Below are 23,403 nucleotides of genomic sequence, written 5' to 3' on the forward strand. Positions count from 1 at the left end.
CGTTTTCTTCGAATGTCTGATATAAAATGGGTATCATAACTCAAGCTGGCATATGATACAGTGTTCACTCAGCTAGGGACACAGGTGACTCAACAAAATAGTACTCCAAAATCGAATTTTGGACGTTTAACATTGCTTATTGCTTGCAAACTTTGAGCAACTGATAGAATGTGAAACTTGTTAATTTTGTTTTCATGAATCTGTAAGATTTATTACATACCTTGCTCTAGATTCGTTCACCTTTCAAGGGGTAAATTACAGATCGAGTTGTGGACAGAGTACACGGTTATTTAGAAGGAGATACAAGGGGGCAGTTGAAGTTCAGAACTGTATGATTTGAGTACATTGCGAGTTTACATATCTTGTTTTCGCAATCAAATGAATGTGACTGTTCTCGTGATTTTATATCGAATGATGTGGTTACATTACTTTCGCAGCCACAGCTGATAATCTGATCCTTTATTGACAAACATTTGCCAGCTACCATCCAAATTCACTTCCTTAGCAGGATTCCAGTCGAATTGACCAAGCTTCATCACAAGTGAATCTCCGATTTGTGCAGCATAACCCTCACTGACAGCATGTAATATCTTCACCGGACTTCTACAATGGATAGAAGCACGTTTCCGGGCCTCAATCAACTCCGTAATTGTGTCATGGATGCCAAAATCATAGAAATGGTCGTAAAACACAACAGGCTGCACAAAATCAATATATGTGAAAATGATGTTGAGATCAACAGTAAAGAAGAAACAATGTTTTTACTCATTAGCCAGGGCTCTCAAGGATCAGTCTCAAATAAAAATTCCTGGCTACTATAGTATCGCGTCACCCTGTCAATAATGCTAGCCACAAGTAAACAAATTTCTCTCTCGTGACAGACTGTATTGATCTCATCAACAGATCGCATTTGAATAATTACATTGAAGTTGTATTTAAAAATGAACAATAAATTTAAAATACAACACTTTTTGTATGAGATATCAACCAAAAAAATCAGGATCACAAAAATGCTATTTTTCGTTCATCAAGTTTTAAAATGTAGGAAGAAACCCTAGGCCCAAAAACAGTGCTATTCCTACTGAGAAATCGTATTCTAGCTAAAAGTTAAACCTTCAAATAAAGTGTAATCAAGTACAAAAATTTCATGAGCACTCACACTGCTTGAACAAATTTTTTGATTACCTTCTCAACGATTTATGTGACTGCATACATAACCACATCCTATGATAATTAAACTTGGGGAGCATTTAATTATACATTTCAATGCATAAAGACTGAACAGCTCAAGCATTATAAGAATTAGAAATTGCACCAAGGATATGGATGATTTTCGTCACAAGTACTACTAACTGCAAGAGATACATATGAAGTCATATGTATAATCTTTGATAGATCTGAAAAATATCAGATTGACATTACAAGACAGAGTTAATCTTGAATTCGGATAGAAGTTTTGTTCCTAATCTAGGCAAAAAAATATCAAGTCGAAGACCCTAGACTTAGGAGGAAACATCTTAAAGGTTTTTCAAGTCAACTGAGTGAACGTAACACAACTGTGTATTGCATAAATATTCAATACCCGTTGCATAAATATTCAATACCCGAAAAGTTCATACTCAGAAATGGCATCTTTTAATAATAAGGAATCTAGTATCTTTAGTTGATGGGAGTGCGCAAGCCGGAGAATGACCAAGCCTCAATAAATTTTGTCCAATTAGATATAGAAGCTAAAAAAGGTTCTAAAAATGTAGTTAAAAATTATAATAGGTACCTTCAAATTTCTTAAATATTAACTCTAGTTGTTAAGCAGTAAGAAGCACAAGAATAGTGGCAAGTTATGTCTTGCTTATCAAATTACCGTTCCAGGATGAGTTAATATATATGCATATCCCTGTGTAAGCTTATCTCGTGGAAACGGCCAGTGACCCTGTAATTCAGAGGCAAAGAGACAAAGTTATTTATCTAAAAAGAAGAGGGGCAAACTTACAAGTTTAATTTTTTTAAATATAATAAAATATGTTTTCTGTTTCTCTTGCTTCATTAAGTAGGATGCAGATGATGAAACAAATGGTTTTAGCTAAAAATTGTGTTACATATGATTTTAAATTATACGTCGTGGCGCAAAAGGTAGCCTTCAGGTCAATAAGCAATCAAAATGATGAAGACACGTGGGAAAAGCTTCTATATACAATACAGTTACAAAATTAGATACCCAAATAATCCGTGTTTGCTAAGCAAGCTTGAGGCTATGTTACCCGGACTCGGCTAGAAGTGTCCGACATGGACACAGGTCCAATTATCGGACTCGGCAATATTTTGAAAAATATACATATTTTTGGCCTAAAATTAGTGTCCGAGTCCAAGTGCCGAGTGTCTGACACAGGTACTCAAAGGTAAAATGAAGAGTCCGAGCAACATAGGGTTGAGGGATATGCCCTGTTAACATCTTTACAATTTCGCGTGACCTCAATGTAAATCCCTCAGCCACTGGATGCACTATCAGATCTTATTTTTTAGAAGACCGTATTTTTATAATTTTGGTGTGACCCAAACGACCAATCAATCCACATTTTTATTATTTTAACCCAGCCTAATGGTCGACTGGCCAACTACCAGTCTACCAGAGATTTAATAGTTCCGCTTCAGTAGTATAATAAAAATAGATATGTCCTCACTGACCAATGGAAATATTAACGATTGATTTAGGTTGTTAAAGGTGTCAAAACACCAGCACTCTACATACAAACCCTCAACCCCCTTCCACGTAGATAATATGGTGAAGAAACACCAATAAATATAATGTGAAAGGTAACAATAGTCTAACAATATATTTGGAACTGCAAACTGGAAAGGGACTCATTATCTTTCCAAAAGTTATCTACTTTAAATGCCAGTATATTATAAGAAAAAATAGACCAATTTGACTTGCAGAAACAGGTGAATTACCTAACCTGAAGCCCACAAAAGAATAAGGTAAAGGGAAGAGAGTGGGGAAAGACCTGAGTTGATCCAGTGTCATGGTTCTCCAAAAATGTGACAGCACGTGAAGGCCACCATCCCAATACTCCGGTTGGTTTTCCCTGAGGATCTATTAATCTCCAGTATTCATTATGGAGAGCTGAGTGGAGTATACCCTGCAGAGGAATCATAACATAATGATGCAAGTTTGCTTTACAGTGATGATCAGTTGGTGCACCTTTTTATGGACTCAAATTTGCAGTAGAAGAAGTGAAGGGCAACGGAAGTTACTGTTTACCCATTAAAAACAGATAGGTGGTGGTAAAGTACCAGAGCAGTCTAGTACCAAAGGCCAACCAGACATTTAATAGATGGTAACTTTCATAAATAGTTATAATTTTGTCAAAAGATGTGGCACAATCGACCAAAGATGGAAGCTTCAAGAATCATGCACAGTTTTAGTTTATCATTAGAGTATTTAATTAAATGGCCAGAGGTGCTCTGAACTATTTAGTGCAAGATATTGTGCAGCTTTTGATAACCTTTCACCTCTGAATAGGTAAGAGTTGCATCCAGGAAAAGTCCTTTTGAGGCAGTTAAACACAGTTACAGTTGGTGTAGTTGCCATCAGTGACAAGTTAACAAAGACAAGCATCATGACGTTTCATAATGCTCATTTTACTCCATAAAGAAGCAGTATGAGCAGATAGATATCAGTATATCACAGAAAGTACCTTTGTTGTGACATCAAATGCTGAAGAGGTGCCCCCTGTGGCGTTAATCCAATTGACGATCCTTTGACGATGAGCATCTAGTGACATAATCAAAATCATAGTTAAGAGGAACAATAAAGCCATCAGATGATGATATGTCTAAACAATTGACAAAAGTCTCCCCTATATTTCTTAAAACAAAAGAGTACAAATTAATTTCTTAATCATCTAATCCTGATTACCAATATAAGCCTTTAATGTTTCAAAACAATAATAGGAAAGCTGGAAATAATGTACAAAGTATGACAATGTACTACAATAATTGAGACAATATCACTGATTAGATGAGATTCTAGTCCACCATGGAAATTTCTAGGGTATTTAGAATGGCTTAAGTTGGAAAAAAAACGTCATAGGTTGACTGGATCAGAGACTGTGGAAGTCCATGCAATTCAATTTCAAGCAAGAAAATAAAGTTATCAGTATCACTAAGGTATATGAAATAGCTTAAGTTTGAAAAAAACATGTTCCCTCTATTAGATGTTAGATGTTCTATCATTTGAAAGAAATATGGTAAGAGTGGATACTTTCATTAAACAAGTTATGGGATGTAAATTGTGCTTGAGTTTATCTGATTTTCACTGTAAACAGATCTAGGAATTTTCAAATGGTAGATAGATGGTGCAGTCAACAATTACCTTGATTGTAGCATAAATTACCGCCCTCATAAGCCAGACTATCCCAATATTCCCCAATAGCAAATGAAGGATTTGAAGCTTCTATGTACTCTTTCACATAACTACCTGAAAATCCTCTGCATGCAACCAATATCTTGTATTAGTACACAGCAATAAATTGGTGAGATTCAGTTCCACATTTGACCTAGCAGTCTCAAGTTTGAGTCCTAGGAACCCCAACACCTCATGAAATTACATTACAAATATGGACGGAAAAAATCTGGGACATCTGGGACACCGAACATATCCGCTGCTCCACTCTTCAAATCCAAAGTCGATTCTCGAGGGAGGGGAATGTTAGCACATATAATTGATATACATACTGGGCTTCTCTTAACATAAAATAATTAAACTGATTGTTAATATATTAATATTACTGTTAGTATAATAATTAAATTGTTTGTTAATATATTACTATTATATAGATTAGTTATATTATCTACTTAAGAGTATGATGGATAATAGATATATGGTAGTAAATCAGTAATAGGTAATAGTTAATAATAAAAGGATTTGTTTCATTTAATGATGATTCCCCTATCTACAAGTTTCGTGTTCACCATAGGAGCTCTATATAAACAATTGTAATCTCCTTTATTGAATAGAGATGAACATTATGAATTAAATTCTATTGGATAAATCTGAGGATTATTTGTGACTCCACCGATTCACTGCGGATATAGTTTTTTATCACCTGTTTTAACCCCTTTCCCCAACCGTCCTACATCAGTTAGTAACTTGCACTAACAGTTTCTTATAGGGGGAAGAGAAGTTCTACAAGTTACTCTTTCATATAAGGTTGTTCATTACTTAATCATCAACTGAAAGGCTATCGAATAATCTTGAAGTAGGTTCTGGTTTATCTTATCCTTGGATGGGTGACTTTTATGATTGCACGCCATTTCTCACATACAGGTTTGGTGTTAATCACAAGTTAAAACAAGGAGATTATAACTGAATTAAGACAGCATTCAGGTTATACACCAAAATAACCTTTTGTTTTCTGTTAATAGTGTTTTGTCAATACACAAATGACTGGATGCTAAATACCTCAACCAGATAAAACCATTTGGGCATAAGTTTTTGTAAAAATAAAAATAGAAGATAAAGAAAATAAAAAATGAGTCAAAATATAAAATAAAAGATGTTGATTTATTATTAAAATGAAACCTTACCTTACAAAGTCCAGTCGCCATCCATCGAAACCAGTATCATTGCGCAGCCAATTTAACCATTCTTTAACATCTCTTCGCACAAAATCCTGGGAGTGATCAATGTTCGGTGCTGCGTGAAAGATATCGCCTGCAGCTCAAAACAGAAGCAGACAAGTAGAGCACATTCATACAATTGCTGCCTGACTATTAACAATTCATTCTCGTGAACCTGATCTACTTTTCATTTATGTTAGAGCATTTCTTAAAAAAGATATACATCTTAATTTGTACAGACCACAGAAATATACCTTTATGAGGGTATTCTATGACTTGTAGTGAACAATTATTATAAAAAAGATAGCCTTCTGTTTCGAGCAGATTTTATTTAAGCCATGCTACTTGGCACTTGCTAAATATATGTTACAAATATAGAGAAATCTTCTAAAGGTAGAAGGTAATTAGCAGCATAAAACAAGCCAATAAGAAGCAGAACAAGTGGGTAACCTGGGAACAACTTTTTTCACTTTTCCTTTCACGGCACTTCAAGAATAATATTAATAGTAAAAAAAATCGTAAGGAATTTTCCACTCTCATGGAAGCAAAACTTGCACATAACCATTGTTCCATTAATGTTCAAATTGGTGAGAGCAAGTATGTTCATGTTCCTATCTACATTTAGGTTTTTAGTACATGTAACTATAGAGTTGCTCCTTTTTCTTTAAACCTCAAGAATCGGGATTAAAAATTCAGGTCACTAGTAGTTATGTAAGAAAAAAGCTTGCAAGCTTGTTGAGAATCTTATGTGACAATATAGGCCTTCTTTCTGGTAAAGTGCAAAATGTTATCAGTTATCCCCATGTAGATTGCTAAATTTTGAGAGAATTATTGAGAATTTGTGGCTAATCAAAGGTCAGCCTGGTGTACAGAATGTGACTTGAAAATCTAACAATCAGAAACATTAATTTCCAGCAGGTACCAGATGCATGTTAAAAGTGATAACATACAACACAAGTGTACCAGATCGAAATTTCATACCGCTCGAAGGATTTCCACGCCCTTGAAAATTTGGATCATCACACACAATAGCCTCTGGTCCCCATGCAAGCTTGCCACCAAAAATATTCCACACACCATTTGGACTCTGCAAATATGTGAAAGTAATTTACTAATAGAATATAACAGTCTGTGGTGTAGCCAGGAGAGGCATATAGTGGGGGTAAATAAAGTAAGAAAAACCTACTGTGTAAACACGAAGTGTCTTTACACCAAAAACAAGAGATATATTATCTAGTTACAACAAACTTTTTCATGTCTTGAGATGTTTTCATTATATACTCATTCTCGAATGTTTTAGAGACATATCTCACTAAATGACCATTTACCTAATAATCATCAATAAATATCATCTGCCTTCTTTTACAAATATATCTACACATAACTAATGACAAAATCAGGTGGAGTACTTCAAAAAAAAAATTATATTGATCAAGTAGGGGTAGGGCCCTGTTCCTCACGTAGCTTCACCAGTAACAGCAGCTTGCATCTCACTAGATACGCCAAAAGACAAGGAGTATTCCGTAGAGGACAGGAAATGAAATTTAATTTTTTTGGATTGCCGCACAAGTCTAGTACTCTAGTCAGCCACATATACGGTGTTGAGATTGCAGGTATTCCATTTGTGGAAAACTAATATTAGTTTGATCATGCTAAAGTCAAATCATAACATGCCTGCGATATCAGCACATGATAAAATTGAAGATTTTTATGTCTAATATAAACTGGTAAGCAACCTATGATGGTAAGCCCGCATAAAAGTAATTAATTCTAAGCTAGGAGATGAAATTAGGCAAATTAATAACCGAAAGCTCTATTTCTTATGAAACCGCAGAATGTGTATGAGGCTTGCAGAACTTTTATCATGAAAGATTTCTGTTACATAACTCAAAAGGTTATCAGGATCCAGAGCAATTACTTTTCAAATAAATGTACCCTACAAGCCTCCCAATTGTTAGGTTTAAAAAAGTAAATATTGCAAAGACTGATAGTTCGCACCTTTTGGCAGAGATATATCGTAGTCTGGATGATTAAAATTAATATCTAGATAGCATCCAAATACAAGTTACTCCATTTTTTTAACAAAATCCTTATTTAATTGCTCTGAATAAGTTACTGAAAATACAAGGGTGCTCTGAATTCTGGCCTTCCATATACAATTTAAATCTAATACCAATGTCGGGATACAAAAAGAAGTTATATCTGCTTGTGCATGAGTCATACAAGTATGTCAACTGAAGCACTGATTGTTGACCAGCCAGCCAGATATCTTAAACAAAGAAAAAGGTGCTACTATCATACAAGTATGTCACACGATTATACATTGCAAACAACACTGAATTGAACAAGAAATAATGAAATACCTGCTTATGAGCGCACCGATGGTTTAGTACAACATCTCCCAAGGCCTGTGGATGAACTAGCATTATTTGTAAGCAATATATATTATAAGATTCTATTAGTGGTCCTCTCTGGACACCTTAAAATTTTGGGAGAGATGGTCGCCTAACAGATTAAACATGAAATTGGACTGGTCCAGGCCTTTCAAATTTAGCTTGAGAACATGAAAGAGGACAACAAACCTTGGAAATCCAAATAAATCTACCCCACACAATCAACATATGCAAGGCAGCATCCGTAGGACACGAACTCTCATTTTAAAGCGAAGTCAAAAATTAAAACTGTGAAGGCTTTAGGGGATAAAAAATGTTGAAAATGTTATATAACCAATTTCATGGAAGAATGGGTAGCTTGTTGCACATGTGTTCCTCTGTATCTTGACTAATAAAGAACACACTTCATACATAATTATCTGAAAATGATGAACCATCTATTACAAAAGTATGATAATTGTAGATTACGGTTACACTTTTAGCCCATTCAATAGGTGGTTGAAGTGGAAACTGCTATTTAATTATAAAAATTGTTATTGTAACATAATAACTCCCCCAAGTCTTCTGTGTCCTTCTAGAGGACACAAGTAACCATTAGCGAAGGTTCTACAAAAAGGTTTTATCTTCATATGTATTGTCCATTATTATCCTTATAAATAAAAGCATACCAGAAGATCTTGATTATGCATTTCCTCTATACAATATTTCAGCTCGTCTCTAGAACCATAAGCCGAGTTTAAGTTGTACAGGTCCGAAGGCATATACCCTGCATGACATTCAGAATTCGATAAAATGAAAATTATTTAACTCCTCATCCACAAGATACTAGTACAGTATCAATCAAGAAATATCATGATATTCCCCCATAGAATCTCATCAGAAAGTCATATTGATGTGCTTTTCTTCAAGCATCTAGATTGATAACAAGATTTTAGATAGATCTTTAAAAGTGGTGAAAGACCTTGTGGAGCAACAGATTCAGTTGGCGGTGGGAGCCACACAGCTGTAATGCCACACCTGGATAAATCAGAAGCTTTTGGAGCCAGCTCAAGGTACCACTTTTTTCTACAGCTTTCCCAATTGAATCCTTGGAACTTGAAACAAAAACAAAAAAATCAAGGGTATTTAGGCAAAAAAAAAGAGGAAAAAAAAGAGAAGGTAAAACCATGTATTAAGCTGTAGAGGATATTGATGTATAAGGACAAACACTTCCTTTTTCACAATAATCAGCTTATGAATTTGATAAATTACACATTTGTTAATGAACTTAAAAATTAAAGTCATTAATGAAGGTACAGGTCCTTCATGATGCTAGTAGGAGAGATACATTTGAGTAGCTCTGACATCAGCATACTCATGTGCAGTTCTAGCAGAAGAGCATATAACGTTCAATAAGTTTGAAGATAAGTATGAAACTGGTAAAGGAACTTCGAAAATAGATCCACCACATATTAAGTTAGTATCAAGAGGTAAACTAACCACAATCTCTCTTCCGGTACCAGTTCCTGGCTCTGCATGGTAAAATCATTTAAATTAATATTGAGAAATCAGTTCTTCATGGACATTATATAATTTGCTGAAGATGCAGATATTCACCTAATTTTATTTGTTCAGGGGTCCTCTGCCACTGAATGGTCTTTCGATGAAGTGCCCGTTCTAAAGCCTTCCGCTTCTTTTCAATAATTTCTTTCTCAATCACATGTTCAATAAGTGTATCCCCTACCTTTGGCTTTTCATCAGCAATAGACCAAACTTCATCAGGAAGGGGCAATTTCAAAGATTTAAATTTAGATGTAACAGCTTCAGAAATATCCTTCTTTCTTGGAGGAAACTTGGGGAAGATAGAGCATATCCTTCGTGCCATCCAGTCAGGTATCTCTCTACGAGGACCATCACTGAGTAGTTTCCACTTTTGTGAATCACCATCCATTAGCAGGTCAATGCGTCCACCATTTAGAACAAAAATTTCATCCTCTTCCCCTTGACCTAGTGGACTTCCCCTCAACAACAATGACTCTCCCAACTCTGCTCTTTGTTTCCACATATTTGAAGCAACTTCAGATGCTTTTAAAGATCTCTGTAGAGCTTCGCACCTTTTCAAGTATGCCTCCTCCTTGCATTGTGCTGCTTCTTTAGCAGAGTCAACTGCTGCCCTCATTGCCTCCAGTTCAGTCTTAATAACCTTAGAAACAGCCTTTTTTCTATCACCTGCCTCCTTCTTCATTTTTTCCATTAATACTTTAAGTTCCTCCTCCTGCTGAAGAGATTTAACCTTGCTTGACTCCTGATATTCTGCCAATGCTTCTGCTGTATCACTTGCACGGAGTTCAATTGCATTTACCCGTTCTTGAGCTTGTTCCAGTTCCAGCTTTAACAGATCAATCTCGCTCCGTGAAAGTAATAATTTAGAGTTTAGATCATCGATGGTAGTTTGTAACTTGATATTCTGTGTCTGGATGGAAGCAATTTCACCAACAGGACTTGCACTATCTGTAAACATAGACATTGCTTTTGCTGTATGTTCGCTAGCTGTTTCTGCAAGAGCCAGAGCCTTCTCTATGGCCTTCTTAGACTTCTCTACAATAGATATTATGGTGCCTTCAATGGAATTCCGTACTCGTTCTTCAATCTGGTAAGCTGCCTCAGCAGCAGAAGTTTCAGCCGCAGAAACCCTCAACTGGGCATCTTCTAATATGTGATCAGTGGCCTGCTGAAAAGAAATCTCTGCCAACCTTTCAACTTGCACTGCCAGTTCAACGGCATCTTGTTTCGCAAGAACCAATTTGGTTTCCAAGTTAAATTTCTCTTCGATTGACTCCTGCAAATTCTTGTTGAACAAAGCTTTGGCTGCCTCGAGTTCTGCGATTGCTCGTTCTTTATCGTGCATTATGGTGGCCATATATTCCTGTTGTTTAGCGTTGGATAGAGCCAAGTCTTCCAAAAGCTCATCTCGCTCACTCTCAACAGTTTTCTTTCTAGGTTTTTCTTCGTAATGTTCTTCACTAACTGTTGATAACTCAAATTCACTAAATTCTAATATTTCATCATTTTCTGAAGGATTACCGTCTCCCTCATCAAGAGCACGGGTCAACAAGGAATCTCCCTGTCGCAGAAAGTATGCAGAAATCAAATAGAAATACACATAGCCACCCTAATATAGTTGTTGAAATACTTAAATTTTTACTTTCTTAACTGTAATTTACATAAGTACAGGCAGCATTAGTAATCAACTTTCTACATTTATAATATTTGGACAGCTATTTGCAAATGTAAAGTCATCTGCCCCGATTTCATAATAATCTGTAAAAAAAATCATGTACCTCTTAGCTCAAAACATTTATAACTGCTCACATACCCTGCTAGAGAAGAAAGTGGTGCTCGATTTGCTAAGCAGATCTCCTGTGCATCGAAAACCCTTGTGAACGGGTATCGAACATGAAGTCTTCGAGAACCTCGTCCCATTAAAATAACTTCTGTGTGTCAAAGAATGATACTTAAAACCAAAATACAAGTTGTGGTCGCAACTCAGGGGTAAAGAATTAAAAGGGTAGCCAAGACAAGAATGGTTCCAAATTGTTGAATCAGATAACGAGATTGCATTCATTTTATCTGTCAACAAAAACAAACATCATCATACACTAATGCTTAATATACAAAAAGTTTAAGGTGAATCATAAAGTCAAGAAGCATACAAAGATGTTGCTAGTGAGTACAGTAGCATCTAAATTCTAATAAGTAAACTACAGCTCTGTTTGTTCTTCAGGAAAATAACTTGAATTTGGATACATTCTTCGGGAAAATGAATTATTTTTCTTTATTTGAAATTTACCAGGAAGACAATGCTCTCAATTCTCATCATAGCGGTGACTGAAATGTTCGAATTATTTGGAAAATTTTAGTTTCCTAAAATCACAACACATTTTAAAAGTACTTTCCTTCTCTGGAAAGAACTACAACTACATTATCCTTAAACCAAACAAACACAATAAAAAAACTGGAAATGTTCCCCACATATTAACAAACACCTGGAAATCAAATAAAATCGAGAAACAACGGAACCTAAATCTCTATTATGGCTAAAACTGCCTGGACAAATAGAATTCAGTAAACTATTACCACAATTGCAAACAAATATATTAACACCTAACAGCTATAGATATTAGTTAACTATAAAACTACATAAATAATTTAACACAAGAGCTTGTAAATTCAACGAACTACTTAAATAATTGAGCAGAAGAGCTTGTAAAGTCAAATAAGTGTTGGTGCACTGGTTGAGCTCTTGTACCCGAGTCAAGAGTTCGATCTCTACCGTGTGCGTGCGTAATTAATTAGCAAAAAAAAGAGCTTGTAAACATAACAACAATATATATCACATAAAACACAAACAACACTACAAACTGATTAGAACAGAGTTACATACAATCCTTAAATTCACTATTAAAACTAAAGCTTCATGCATATATATATTAATTAACCTGAACTGAAGTGGTGATCAAGATGCTAAACTAAACATAGTATTGATTTGATCCAGTGAAGTTCATGAATATTTTGTATGTATTGTTGTGTGTATTGTGTGTGTTGAAAGAGTAGAGAGTGGACTACATTGGAGTGAGTAGAGGAAGCTCACATGGAAACTCTGCCATTTTCGTAGTAAATTAAAAATACCCAAATTGGCTAATTATCCAAATTTTAATGCTTTTTGAGGAATTAACACATGGTTGGATTTATGTGTTTATATAGTTCATTTAATATAAAATTTACCCCTTATCATATCCACCTCACAACTCATTGTCCACGAGAGGAGGTACAGGTTTCGGTTCTCGTTTATCTCGATATTTTTATTAAAATATACCCTTGTTTATAAAGCGTAAAAGCAAAATTATTAAAAAGGAAATATTTAACTATAAAGAATGACAAAACACATGATTATAAAAATCGGTCGATTTTTCAAAATTTATGATAAAACGCTCCAAATTTGGTCAAAATATCTTGTCTGATTTTACCGATTAACGATAAATCGTTGATAAATTATTCAATTTTTTAAATCATAAGATTATTTCTGGGTACATTATTGTTTTATTATTTCTTATAATTAGAAATTAGAATGAGGAGGAACTTCATTAAAAAAAAATAAAAAAAAAAGACGCAAAGATCAGATTAATAATATAATAGTACTTTTATATATTAGATATATTCATATATTGTACAAAGTACAGGCAGTCACGGGGCCCTTGCAGTTGACGTAAATGCGAAAGTTGTAAGAAAGCTTCTAAACTTTTGAGATCTTTACTTTTACCAATATAAATCATAATCGGTGTGCTTTTGCCTTTAATCTTCTTTTTCTGTTTCTCGTCATGTATATTTTTCAAAATGTCGAAACAAAATAAAGTAGCCAAAAATGTTTTTAATTTTGAATTGATAAATGAAAGAGCGTCACCTCAGCATTCAGTCTTTATTTTAGTTTAGCTAAGTTTGTTTTTATTTGGTAACCATGATAAAACAAGCAACAGCGAAACTAAGAACATCTCCGACGACAGTGATCCAAATATCCAAATTTAGGACACTGCACTACGGGTCACTATATTCTTTGAATTTTTGGATCAAAAATGTTGGAGATGACCTCGAGACATACAAGAATTTTTCCTACAATATCCGACAATGCACCGACCCGTAGCACGGTGTCCCGAGTTGAGGGAAGAAACAAAGATTGATTTCTGCCGGAAACTTTTTCGGCGGAGAAATTGGGAGGAACCTCCTCATAGTTTTGTCATTAAAAACTTCCTTCTACTTTGATGAAAACCCGGCAGGGATAAAATTTTCACTTTCTACAGCAACGAAATATAACTTATAAGCTGGAAAATCAGGTACTACAAAAACATGTGCAAACAAGATTCATGCAAATATAAAATGCCAAGTAAAAAATGGAAGACCGTACACAAACTGGATGCAAGATTATATTTCTTGTCACGTCTCGGGAAGGGTTTCAAAAGCTCGCTGACCTCTAAACTTACTTAATGACAGAGATAAAATAGTCATCATTTATTGTAATTACTCCTTATGACTCTCTAAGGGATTGCAGGCCAGAATGTAAATTTTCAAATGAAAGGGAACAAGGAAAGGGAACAAGGAACAACCATCAGCTCCTGGTGTTCTCAACGGCACTAGGCTGACCACCATCATCGCCATCGAGGCTGAAATTTTCATTACCAGTAGTACCACCATATTCAGTTCCTGAAAAGCCAGTGTCACCAAATTCTCCGCTGGAACCTCCCGCTGCAGACGATCCATCACCGTTACCGGCAACGCCGTAACCGCCACTATTTCCACCATCGTAACCGCCACTATTTCCACCATCGTAACCGCCACTATTTCCACCACCATAGCCGCCACTATTTCCACCACCATAACCGCCACTGTTTCCACCATAACCGCCACTGTTTCCACCATAACCGCCACTATTTCCACCACCGTAACCGCCACTATTTCCATATCCTCCACCATAGTTGCTACCCCCTCCATAACCACCACCGCCGCCGCCATTATTTCCATAACCTCCACCATAGTTGTTACCCCCTCCACCATATCTGTTACCACCACCATATCCTCCTTGACGAGGAGCCCTTTCTGTTGCAAAATCGACCTTTACAAATCGGCCTTGTAAATCCTAATATCATTGGTAGATTTGAAGTTTAGATGGAATAATATCACAGAAAACTGCATGATTTAGGAAGATCTAGTACTGTAGCGTGCACCCCAATGTAAATAGAAATTTGCAAACAACAATACATATCCTGATCAAGTAGTTCTTCACAACCCTGTGTTACCAATTTTCAATCTATTCCGCTAACCTACTGGTGCAAAGCTACCAATGCTATATATTCATCCATCCTTTAGCAAAATGATTAAAGCAAAAGTAAAGGATCATGTTTTATGATATATGTTTTCCATGCTAGCGGATGTCACAATTTCAGCTCTTTTAATCTAATTTTGTCCTTTTACTGCTGCACAAAGAAAGACTGCTCAATGTATTTGATCTATAATGATACTATCCAGGAAGACAATTACTGACCTTCAGAGTAAATAATAAATGATGTATAACTTAATTGTTGTTTAACTTTTTCAGTATAATTACAACCTGTTAACCATCCGCTTATTATAAAAAAACAAAGGATAGCGGTAGCGTTCTCTCTAGTTTTTTATTTAAGGACGTTTTCACTAGAATGCAACCCAGATATATACCAAAGGTATGTCATAACAAATATTATCAATATAATCTAATGTTAACTCTGAAAGGAGACAAGTACTACAAATTTAATTATAGCAGCTCAATTACTTTAAATTTCATATTACCCTGGCCTTCAATAATTCACTGCTTCCTGGTTAACATTACTGAAATAGGGTTGAACATAAATATTAGTTATTCTAGAATTGTACAGGTTCATTTGTTATTTCTAATTTTTCACATATAGAGTTTTCTTACACTGCTGGACATATATATTTAAGATATTACAGGTTACCAGCTGGACATATATATTAGAGAAATTACAGGTTACCATAATTTTCTTTAACTACAGAAAAGATTTTTAAACTTTACTTCAGAAATGTAAACATATCTGTGTACAATTTTATAGAATACAGGTTGAAAAATAATTATCACCAAGAAAAACAGTGTTGTCTTGAAAATATATGCATATACCTGGCCGTCCATAGCGTTTTTTGCAATTGCCGCATCTTCACTCGAAGTATAAGTAACAAAACCAAACCCTCTGGACCTACCAGTCGAGTGATCAATGATGACCCTTGCTGCAAAATAATACAATTATGAAACAAAGAGAATGTTATAGAATATACACATAAGCTTCATTTGGCATAATAACAAGATACTCAATATTTTGTTTAAGTTCAAACAGTAGGCATACATTGTACACAAAGTTCAACTAAACTCTAATAGTTAAAATAAAATATAGTGCCCTGCAAAAATTACTTAGAACAACTACAAAAGATTATGGAAGCCAGCACAAAGAGATGCTCGAATTTAAAATTCCATAAATATACAAAGGTAACTTAAAGGGTGTACATGTAAATATTCTAGAATATATTTAACATAGAGGATAATCAGTTGACCAACTAAATAATGAGGCTTAGGCTAAACATTAATCAGCTAGGTTGTTTTGGTTTCTTAATTGAATTTTTAATTCTATACATTTATACACTTTGATAAAAGTTTGATGATATTTTTCTAGCAAATTAAAATCATATTTTTGAGAATACTATATTTTTGAATTATATATAAACATTTCATTTGTATGATCTTACACAAATATATTTTACATTTATTAATTAAAATATGAATTTGAAAATAACTTGTACTCATTAGCTGCTGCTTAATTATTATCATAATGTGAGATTACGCGAGTAGGTAATGGCTTGAGCACCCCAACACTTACAAAGGGTTCTATGACCAATCGTTCACAAAAGAAAATGACTCGGTTTCAGAAAGTTGTATAAAAACCTCCATATCCACCTCTAACAATACAGGAGATCATTATTCTTTACCTCGTGAAAGAAACTTGGGATAAATCCAGGAACCAGATTTAGTCTCACCATCTTGCAGGTTTTAAGTTTTGACATCTTTTTGCCTACTTAAATATATTAACCAATTCAGTGGCAAGAAGCCTAGAGAAAGAAGTATTCGCTTGTGGTTTTATAAGTTCATAAAGCAAACTGTGGAAAATATAAACAGCAGAGCTATAACCAACATATGAGTGTCGACGTGTTGAAACTAAAAAATCCATAGACCATAGAAGTGCACAAATCTAAAAACTTAGGGTTATCTGGTTTATCCTAAATACATGTGTTCTTACTTCTTAGTCTTACCATGATGGGTTATATTCGTCTCTATTGAGTCCTGGTGCATTGTTTAATTAATTAAAGTAAAGCAGTTGGGGGAAACAGTGATATTTGAATTATTATAATAATTATAATTTCCTACAAAGAACTGCTCCCATTTATAATTTCCTGAAAGTTCCCGTTGGATAATGCTACAGGACGACTAACGCTAAGAAAAAACCAACAAATATATATAACTACTGAGCATGCAAGGTTAGGTAACAAAAATTTACATACTTATATGAAGAGAGTAGTAACCAGTCTGATAACAAATTATCAGAATATGTTTGGTAAAAGAAAAAACAAACTCATACCTTCTGTGACATCCCCGTGTTGTGCAAATGCTTCTCTTAAACTTCCGTCATCAATACTATATGGAAGACCTGCGGCAAAATAGAAATTCAAAACAAGCACAGTGTAATTGAAAGCCAATAATAAGCATAAGAAACAGAAAATGTTGCCCACCTCCAACAAATAGCTTGGAAGACATGCTTCTTACTGCCTGGTAAAGTGACAAATTCGAAAGAGACGATTCTATGTTGACATTCTTGGAGCTAGCCTGTTTAAGCATATTTCCAATTCTACTAACCAAAGCCATTTTGCAACCTAATCGACAGGAAAAGAAGTATCAATTTCAAACCTCACACTAACCTAAAGTTATATACCAAAAGTAAAATTCCACATAATAAACTGTCATCCTCCAGCCATATAACAAGCATAAATATAAACACGACCATGCTTTGCAATACCATCGTTCTGGCTCTAACCTTATATAAGAACCAAAAATACCAACAAACTGAAAATTTCAAATTTACATAAGCATAGCATGTTAAAACCCTTTATATAGCAAGGTAAATACATACAACAATTAACCCCCTAACAAAAATATGACATTAAGAAAGTGAGTAAATATAACGTCTAGTTGTTGAATTTTAGTATTTTTCATTCAAGGTCTTTATTTAAACAAAACCTATACTTAAACTGATAAACATCAATAATCAGTACTGCCATTGTCAAGCATATGATCTTTTTATCTAGAATTACTTCAACAACTCTTAAAGATTCCGACTTTCGACCCAAAAATCTTAACCCCCCCATTCACCAGTAAAATCAAGCACTACAAACAACATAACACATCTCAAAACCAATCATAAACACTAAAAAAAATAAATAACTACAATTACAAGCATAAAGATTACAACTTTATATCACAAAACATCTAAAATTGAAAAACCCACAACCTAAAAAATAAATCAGATCACTCTAAAATGAAAAAAAAACTTAAAAAATGAATCAAATCAATTACATATAAACAGATGCACATATACATACAAAGACACGTGTATAACATATAAATAAGAACAGAACATAATATTTAGTTACAGTGGAGAGACTGCGTACCTCTTTAGTATGTTGTATCGTATGTTCTCTAGAACACGGTTTATAGTACTTGTGTTTGTGTTTAAGTACTACAGATACGAGGTGCACGTGACAAGCGCGTGCTACCCTTTCACTTAATGTTTATCACAGACCATATTTTAATTTCAAAATATTTATGGTTGCGAAGAAATGATTAAGATTATTTTATTTTAGTAACAACAAATAAGTATTTTTTCCTAAGGAAGTTTATTGAAAAAATTTAAAATACTAGTTTTAGGGTAGAGGAAAATATTTGGTATTTGACCGAATGAAACTTCTTATATTAGTGTTTGGTAGTTAATTTTTAGAAATAGTGATTTGTTCTCAAAAAACTGATTTTGAAAAAATTACTTGGAAGAGCTTTTTCACTTGTATACAAAAAATCTTTATAAATATATGCAAAAGTCTAAATAAAACATCTATTTATCAAACTGTTTCATTTAAAGCAGTTAACTTCAATCTGTTAGTTAAATTGCTCAATAAATTAGCAAGTCAAAATAGATAATTAAATCGGCTATAGGCTATAGCTAACCTTGTCATTTTGATAGGGTGTTAAAACTGCTCACTAAATCAACTAGTTAAAACAACTAACTCAATTAGAGATAACCGCTAATTGTCAAAAAGGGCCTTTATATTTCACTTTGTATTTCGATTAAGGAAATAGCGGTACCAATTATAAGTTATCGTGAGTTCGAACAGGTGAATGGTTTTTGTCCGACTAAGATTTCGTAATGTTTTACTAATTATAAGATATCGTGAGTTCGAACGGGTGAACTGTTTTTGTCCGACTAAAATCGCGTAATGTTTTACCTGACAAATTATGAAAAATTAGACTAAAAAACAATATTCTTGCATAAGGATTTTAAAAATGTATCCTGCAGGTGATAATATATTACACTATTTGTAAACATGTTCCTGTGGTCATTGGTTTGAATAAAAAAACCCAAGACCTGCATTTTTAAAAAGATAAGCAGGGACGGCCCATTGTTAAATTTTATTAAGGGATTTTCTATGGTGTACCCAAGGGCACATAACTCTCATATAAATGGGCTCTTCTTATTGTTGGTTGAATAATAAATGTTAATGGGCCACATGCATTCACATCAATTTCACCAATAAAAATAGCCCATTTTTATTGAAGTTAGTGACTAATGTGTATTAGAAATACCGTTTTATTAAAAAGCCTGTGAAAAAGTCTTCAAAGATGGAAGCAAAAGTAAAGACCAACTGGTGAATTAGTCTTGTCCACACAGAAACTAGTTACAAAACTAATCTAAACAAATAAGACTACTGAAAACACCTTTGTAACACAATCTATCTGAATGTAGCAAAAAAAACACAATCTATCTGCAAGAAGAATGGCAGATTGGTGTACCAGACAACTCACATTACAAGCACTTGGACAATTCATTAAGAACTATTCTAAGCAGACTACATAAAAAAACATCCCAAACAACTTGACACAGTCTTCATCACATAGCTTGACAAAAGGCATGAAAAACTATCCTCCCTGACCATAAGAAATGTGATCATGACTAGACAAAAGGAACCGAAAACTACCCGCTCTGGCCAGACATAAGCAATTTGTTCCGTTTGTTAACAGAATAACCTTGGTACTCGAGGAAAATGTATATCAGATGACCTGATGTAAGAACGAGTCTTGAGTCAGGTTAAACACACTGATATGGTGCAAAAATTATGACACATACATTACAAAGATTTGCTGTAATGCCAGCCAAATAAATCTTATTATGATTCTAATTAACCATAAGTTTTACAGCAAAGGATCTATAGTACTATAAATACTGTTAAGCACATGCAAAAAAATTATAACAAGATAATTGAATACATGACATTACTTTGAGATCACTTCCTATGGAAACTGTGTTGTAGTGATCTTGGGAAACCTTCAAAGAGATCCATGAGGTGATTCTCGAGATCGTCAGCTGTGTACTTAATGTGCTTGTCACTAATGTGGTTTGTGTGTCTTCCTACAAAAGTACGGTAAGCCTGAATCACCTTGAGAGATGTTGAGATTCGAAGATCATCGCGTAGCTGAATATCGGGGATTGTCCATCCAGTTTGATTCTTGTACACGTCCTCAAACGCAAGATTAAAGCTCTGCAGCCTTTCCTTCAGAAGAGTTTTCGAAATGGAATTTGAACGAGAATTATAGAGACCCTCGTCCTTGAGTAAGGAGAGAATAGAACTCCATGTACCTCGCTCATAATCCATTGCATGGTGTTGGAATTTCCAGTTATGCTTGCATATCCAATCATCCCCTAAAATTGTTCTTAGCTCGGAGTTCTTTGCCTTCTCAGCCATGTAATGTATATTATTCATCAAGAACAAGCACCCCAGGGAATTGTCCTTGTACAATTTGGAGTTGTCAATGAGATTGCGTTCCAAGATTGAAGTAAGGGATCTGAAGTGTACGGCAATTGGAGAAAGATAGTGTGGGGAGTTTACGCTATTATCCTCTTCGGTAGCTTGATTCGAGTCTGGAGAAGATGAAGCGGGGTCGTCCGTGTCATTGTCCCTGAGGAGAGAACTAAGAGAATTACTATAATCTGTCAGTGTCCTTAAGTAATTCATCACATATCTCGTGAGATGATGAATCCCGCCACCAGCAAATGCGCTAGTTGACACATTTGATGCCACAGCACTCTTGAAATCAAGAAAAGTGGCCTTTGCACAATCTCCCAACCTCTTGAGAACATCCTGGCACTCACTTTTGATATTTAATCCAGTTTCATCACTGTATAAAGTATCAATATCTGGAATAAGGTCTGCTAGAACTTCATACATGTCAAAAATCCGATGTAACTTTTCTGGTTGATGAGGACTTACAGCAATAGCTTCAGCAAAATTTAGAAGCTGCATCATAGAGGCTTTTGATGACTCTGCAAAACATATAGCACTAACTGATTCGAGCTCCCCAAATACCTGATCCACTAGCCATTTTTCACTAGCAAGGTAGACCCTCACGAATATCTTTATAGCTTGAATCCATCTCCTAATTTTGGAGTTACAGGTGCCCCATTCCATCCTCAAGATATCATCAATGCTAAATTTCTCTACTTCAAGAATGAAGAGGCAGTCATCCAAAGCATCTTTCCGGACGCTGATAAATGCCTGCGAGCACTCCCGGCCATATTTTGAATCAAACATTAAATTCACAATGCATCTAAGATCAGGAATAACATCACGATGAATCAAGTTAATAATGTATTCTTCTGCACCTCTACTGACACTGTCTCTCTGAAGCTCATCATCAACAGAATCATCTCCAAATGAGATAATTGAGACATCATCCAAAGTATCTTCTTCACTTGAACGAAACTCAACAGACTGCTTATTCTGAAAAAGTATGTGCTTAAGTTCCTTCTCAAGTCTAGTCATAGCTGTCTGAAGAACTTCATGAGCCTTCCTCGCAAGTGCATTCTCTTCACTATCTTTATTCAAACTCAAGCTCTCCAAACTTTCAGCCAACCTACGTGCTTCATCCACAGCCTTCACATGATCATTAGCCTCATCAGGTCCACAATCCCATATCATCATCTGTTTACCATCTACCTCCCAATTCATAACTTTGTCATGAATCAAATTAAGCCGCTTTTTAATATCACTCAAGTCCTCTTCTTTGTTTTCCGGAGCTTTCGATATGCTAGACAATTGAGTACCAAGCTCAACCGAAGGCTTCCTAGCATCATTTGTCAAGTTCTTATTTGTCTCCAAGGCCTTCACAATATGTTGCGCCGCAGCAATCAAATTCTCATCTCCTTCTAAAGATGGAACCACAGATCTATTCTCCTCCATATCATAAACAATTCAAAACCCACAAGTAGGTTGCAATCACACCCCAACTCAAGAATTAAAAAACCTCACAACAAATTTTAATCTTTCAAACCCCAAGTCCAAAAATTAACTCAAAAATGTTTAACCCCCCAAGAAAAAACAACCAATCAAGCAAATTCAATCAAAAAAAGTTCAAGAAAAAAAAATTAAAAAATTAGGCTTATGGCACACAACCCAAGATTCTTGGAGGGTGTTCAAGTAAAACACCCAATAATAGACAAGGAGAATTGAATGAACAAATCACAAAACTAGCATAAAATCTAACTTAAAGATACTGAAAACAAGTTGAATAGAAGCACAGATTGATAAATACCCAATAAAGTTAAGATCTTTACAGGTAAAAACATACAAGAACAAGTAAAAGAAGAAGAAAATAGAAAAACAAACTGACCCTTTTGAAGATTATGAGGATTTCTGCATCTTTTTGGAGTCTTGAAATTTTTAGAATATTAATACTACAAAACAACATAACACATCTCAAAACCAATCATAGACAGCAAAAACAATAAATAACTAAAATTACAAGCATAAAGATTACAACTTTATATTACACATCTAAAATGAAAAACCCACAACCTAAAAAGTAAATCAGATCACTATAAAATGAAAAACCCAAAACCCTTAAAAAACATTTACATATAAAAACAGATGTACATAAATATACAAAGACACGTGATAACATATTTTTAAGATTAAAAGCTAGGGTTTTTAGTTACAGTGGAGAGACTGCGTACCTCTTTAGTATGTTGAATTAGGGGAGAGATCGGGGCGGTTTTTAAATAAAACCGAAACCGCATGTCCTCGGTTTTTAAAATTTAAAACCGAAATCGCAACCGAAACCATCGGTTCGGTTTCGATTTAGAAAATCTCGGTTCGGTTTCGAATTTAAAACCGCATCACATAAATTTAACAAAATTAATATGATTTGTATTAAAAACAGAGAGAAGAACTGCTAAGCAAGGCACATGTGTTGACACAAAAACAACAATTTATCCTCACCCTATATATTAGGATCAAATATCACTGGTCGGCTAACTTACAATGATTTGGTTATAGAATTACTAATCAATACTCCCTCTGTCTCTCCCATTTGTTTACACTTTCCTTTTTGAGATGTCCCATCCAATTGTTTACATTTCAAAACTTTCCAAAAATAGTAAAGTTTTTATAATTTTTAAATTAACTACATCCACTATTTTCCTCCACTATAACCACTTTATAC

General features: G+C 34.7%; 3 protein-coding genes across 4 annotated transcripts; all 3 read right to left on the reverse strand.

The window, feature by feature from the left end:
- Positions 1-161: 161 nt before the first annotated feature.
- On the reverse strand, positions 162-12,736 carry LOC141700504 (uncharacterized). Of its 2 annotated transcripts, none has more exons than XM_074504249.1 (14): positions 12,643-12,736; positions 11,368-11,621; positions 9,609-11,115; positions 9,492-9,523; positions 8,974-9,106; positions 8,681-8,778; positions 7,983-8,027; positions 6,601-6,706; positions 5,587-5,713; positions 4,373-4,488; positions 3,696-3,772; positions 3,003-3,137; positions 1,862-1,930; positions 162-698 (listed from the first exon to the last, which is right to left on the reverse strand). In XM_074504249.1, exons 1-14 carry the CDS (start codon positions 12,656-12,658, stop codon positions 426-428), a joined length of 2,988 nt encoding a protein of 995 aa, XP_074360350.1. In that variant the 5' UTR covers positions 12,659-12,736; the 3' UTR covers positions 162-425. The 2 variants fall into 2 exon arrangements, with proteins under 2 accessions (XP_074360350.1, XP_074360351.1); XM_074504250.1 differs by lacking the exon at positions 12,643-12,736 and adding an exon at positions 12,491-12,628.
- A 1,157-nt stretch (positions 12,737-13,893) lies between these two features.
- LOC141700507 (uncharacterized) lies at positions 13,894-18,415 on the reverse strand. The gene is made up of 5 exons (XM_074504253.1): positions 18,306-18,415; positions 17,370-17,510; positions 17,219-17,287; positions 15,712-15,818; positions 13,894-14,679 (listed from the first exon to the last, which is right to left on the reverse strand). Exons 2-5 carry the CDS (start codon positions 17,500-17,502, stop codon positions 14,152-14,154), a joined length of 837 nt encoding a protein of 278 aa, XP_074360354.1. The 5' UTR covers positions 17,503-17,510; positions 18,306-18,415; the 3' UTR covers positions 13,894-14,151.
- A 1,163-nt stretch (positions 18,416-19,578) lies between these two features.
- On the reverse strand, positions 19,579-23,148 carry LOC141700506 (exocyst complex component EXO70E2-like). The gene is made up of 2 exons (XM_074504252.1): positions 20,183-23,148; positions 19,579-19,965 (listed from the first exon to the last, which is right to left on the reverse strand). The coding sequence occupies exon 1, from the start codon at positions 22,140-22,142 to the stop codon at positions 20,190-20,192; it is 1,953 nt and encodes a 650-aa protein (XP_074360353.1). The 5' UTR covers positions 22,143-23,148; the 3' UTR covers positions 19,579-19,965; positions 20,183-20,189.
- Positions 23,149-23,403: the final 255 nt, after the last annotated feature.

The sequence above is a fragment of the Apium graveolens genome, unplaced genomic scaffold (assembly GCF_009905375.1).
Source record: "Apium graveolens cultivar Ventura unplaced genomic scaffold, ASM990537v1 ctg2460, whole genome shotgun sequence".
Lineage (NCBI taxonomy): Eukaryota > Viridiplantae > Streptophyta > Magnoliopsida > Apiales > Apiaceae > Apium > Apium graveolens.